Source organism: Cannabis sativa, chromosome 9, assembly GCF_029168945.1.
Source record: "Cannabis sativa cultivar Pink pepper isolate KNU-18-1 chromosome 9, ASM2916894v1, whole genome shotgun sequence".
Taxonomy (NCBI): domain Eukaryota; kingdom Viridiplantae; phylum Streptophyta; class Magnoliopsida; order Rosales; family Cannabaceae; genus Cannabis; species Cannabis sativa.
Genome location: NC_083609.1, coordinates 5477088 through 5478483, shown reverse-complemented (window position 1 = coordinate 5478483; position 1396 = coordinate 5477088). Strand labels below are relative to the sequence as shown.

General features: G+C 28.5%; 1 protein-coding gene across 1 annotated transcript; it reads right to left on the bottom strand.

The window, feature by feature from the left end:
• Positions 1–510: 510 nt before the first annotated feature.
• Positions 511–1131, bottom strand: LOC133031192 (uncharacterized). The gene has a single exon (XM_061104630.1). It carries the CDS (start codon positions 1129–1131, stop codon positions 511–513), a length of 621 nt encoding a protein of 206 aa, XP_060960613.1.
• Positions 1132–1396: the final 265 nt, after the last annotated feature.

The window sequence follows — 1396 nt, the reverse complement described above, 5'->3', positions numbered from 1 at the left end:
TATTTTTAATTTAATGATTTGATTCATTTTTTTTTTAAAAATTATTGTATAAAATTTAAAAATGTAGTATCTATCTATATATCTATATAATCATGTTGTTAGGCTTGATGACGTGGCGGTCTTTATAAGATTTCTTATAATTTTCTTGTTCTCTCATTTTTTCTAATTTTTTTAGACTTTTGTTAATTTCTTTCTATTTAATATCAATCAATTTATATGTATTAATATAAAAAAGTGATGAGAGTAATAACATATATAAAAACATTTCTATTCTTACATTAATATCATTTAAACTTATAATTGTAAGATAATGGATCTATATTTATTAATATAAAAAACTGATAAGTGTAATAACATATATAATATATTTATTCTCTTACAATAGTATCATTTAAACATATAAGTGTAGGTTATAGAAAAGAACTAGCAATAATCTATATCTATTTATTTTATATTAATGTTAAATAACGGATATAAGAGTAATTTTTTTGAATAGAAGGTGGAACTTCATTAACTTATAATAGCCAAATCAGCCATTATAGCAGAATGTACAGCATTAGGAACATTGCTGACATTGAAGATGCGATCAGACCAATAACAAGAACCCCGAGCCAAACAATGGGCGGTTCTGTTAGCAGATCGCGGAACAAAAGACACACAAACATTAACCAAACAATTTAACAAACTTTTACAATCCGAAATTAACAAGCCAAAAATTGAAGGCATAACAAGAGAACTAGAAAGTGCTTGAACTGACACAATTGAATCAGTTTCAACAATAACATTAGACCATCCCTTATACTTGATCCAACTCAAAGCCTCCTTAATTCCAAAGGCTTCAACAGTGGCTGGTTGAACAACTCCACATTTCAGAGTAGTGAAAGCTTCAATCAATTGTCCATCGCTATCCCGAGCCACTGCTCCAATACCATGAAAACCGTTGCTGTGAAAAATTGCACCATCCACGTTTACCTTGATTTTATTAATTTCTGGTTTAAACCAATGCTCTTCCTTGTGTTTCGTGGCAGCAGGTACCAACAAGGGATCAAATCGATGAGATTGAGCGTAACTCCATTGATCAAGGGTTGAACGTGCATCAATGACAACAAACGGATATAAGAGTAATAACATATATATAAATACATTTTTTTCTCTTACAATTAGTATCATTTAAACCTATTATTGTAGGTTATTGAAACCAACTAATAAATAAATAAATTATTTTGTAACTGCTGGTAGTTTAGGATGTATATGTGACTCTTCCTAATATTTATGTAACCTTTCCTCTCCCCTCTCTATAAATTTACTATATGTACGTATTAATTGTGTGCAATTTAGAAGTTAGACTTAATAATTTTATAATTATAATATCAATCATTCTTTCTACATATATCTT

Bases quoted from the DNA above. Each gene is read 5' to 3' on its own strand.
- LOC133031192 (XM_061104630.1), bottom strand. From the start codon at position 1,131: ATGTTATTACTCTTATATCCGTTTGTTGTCATTGATGCACGTTCAACC.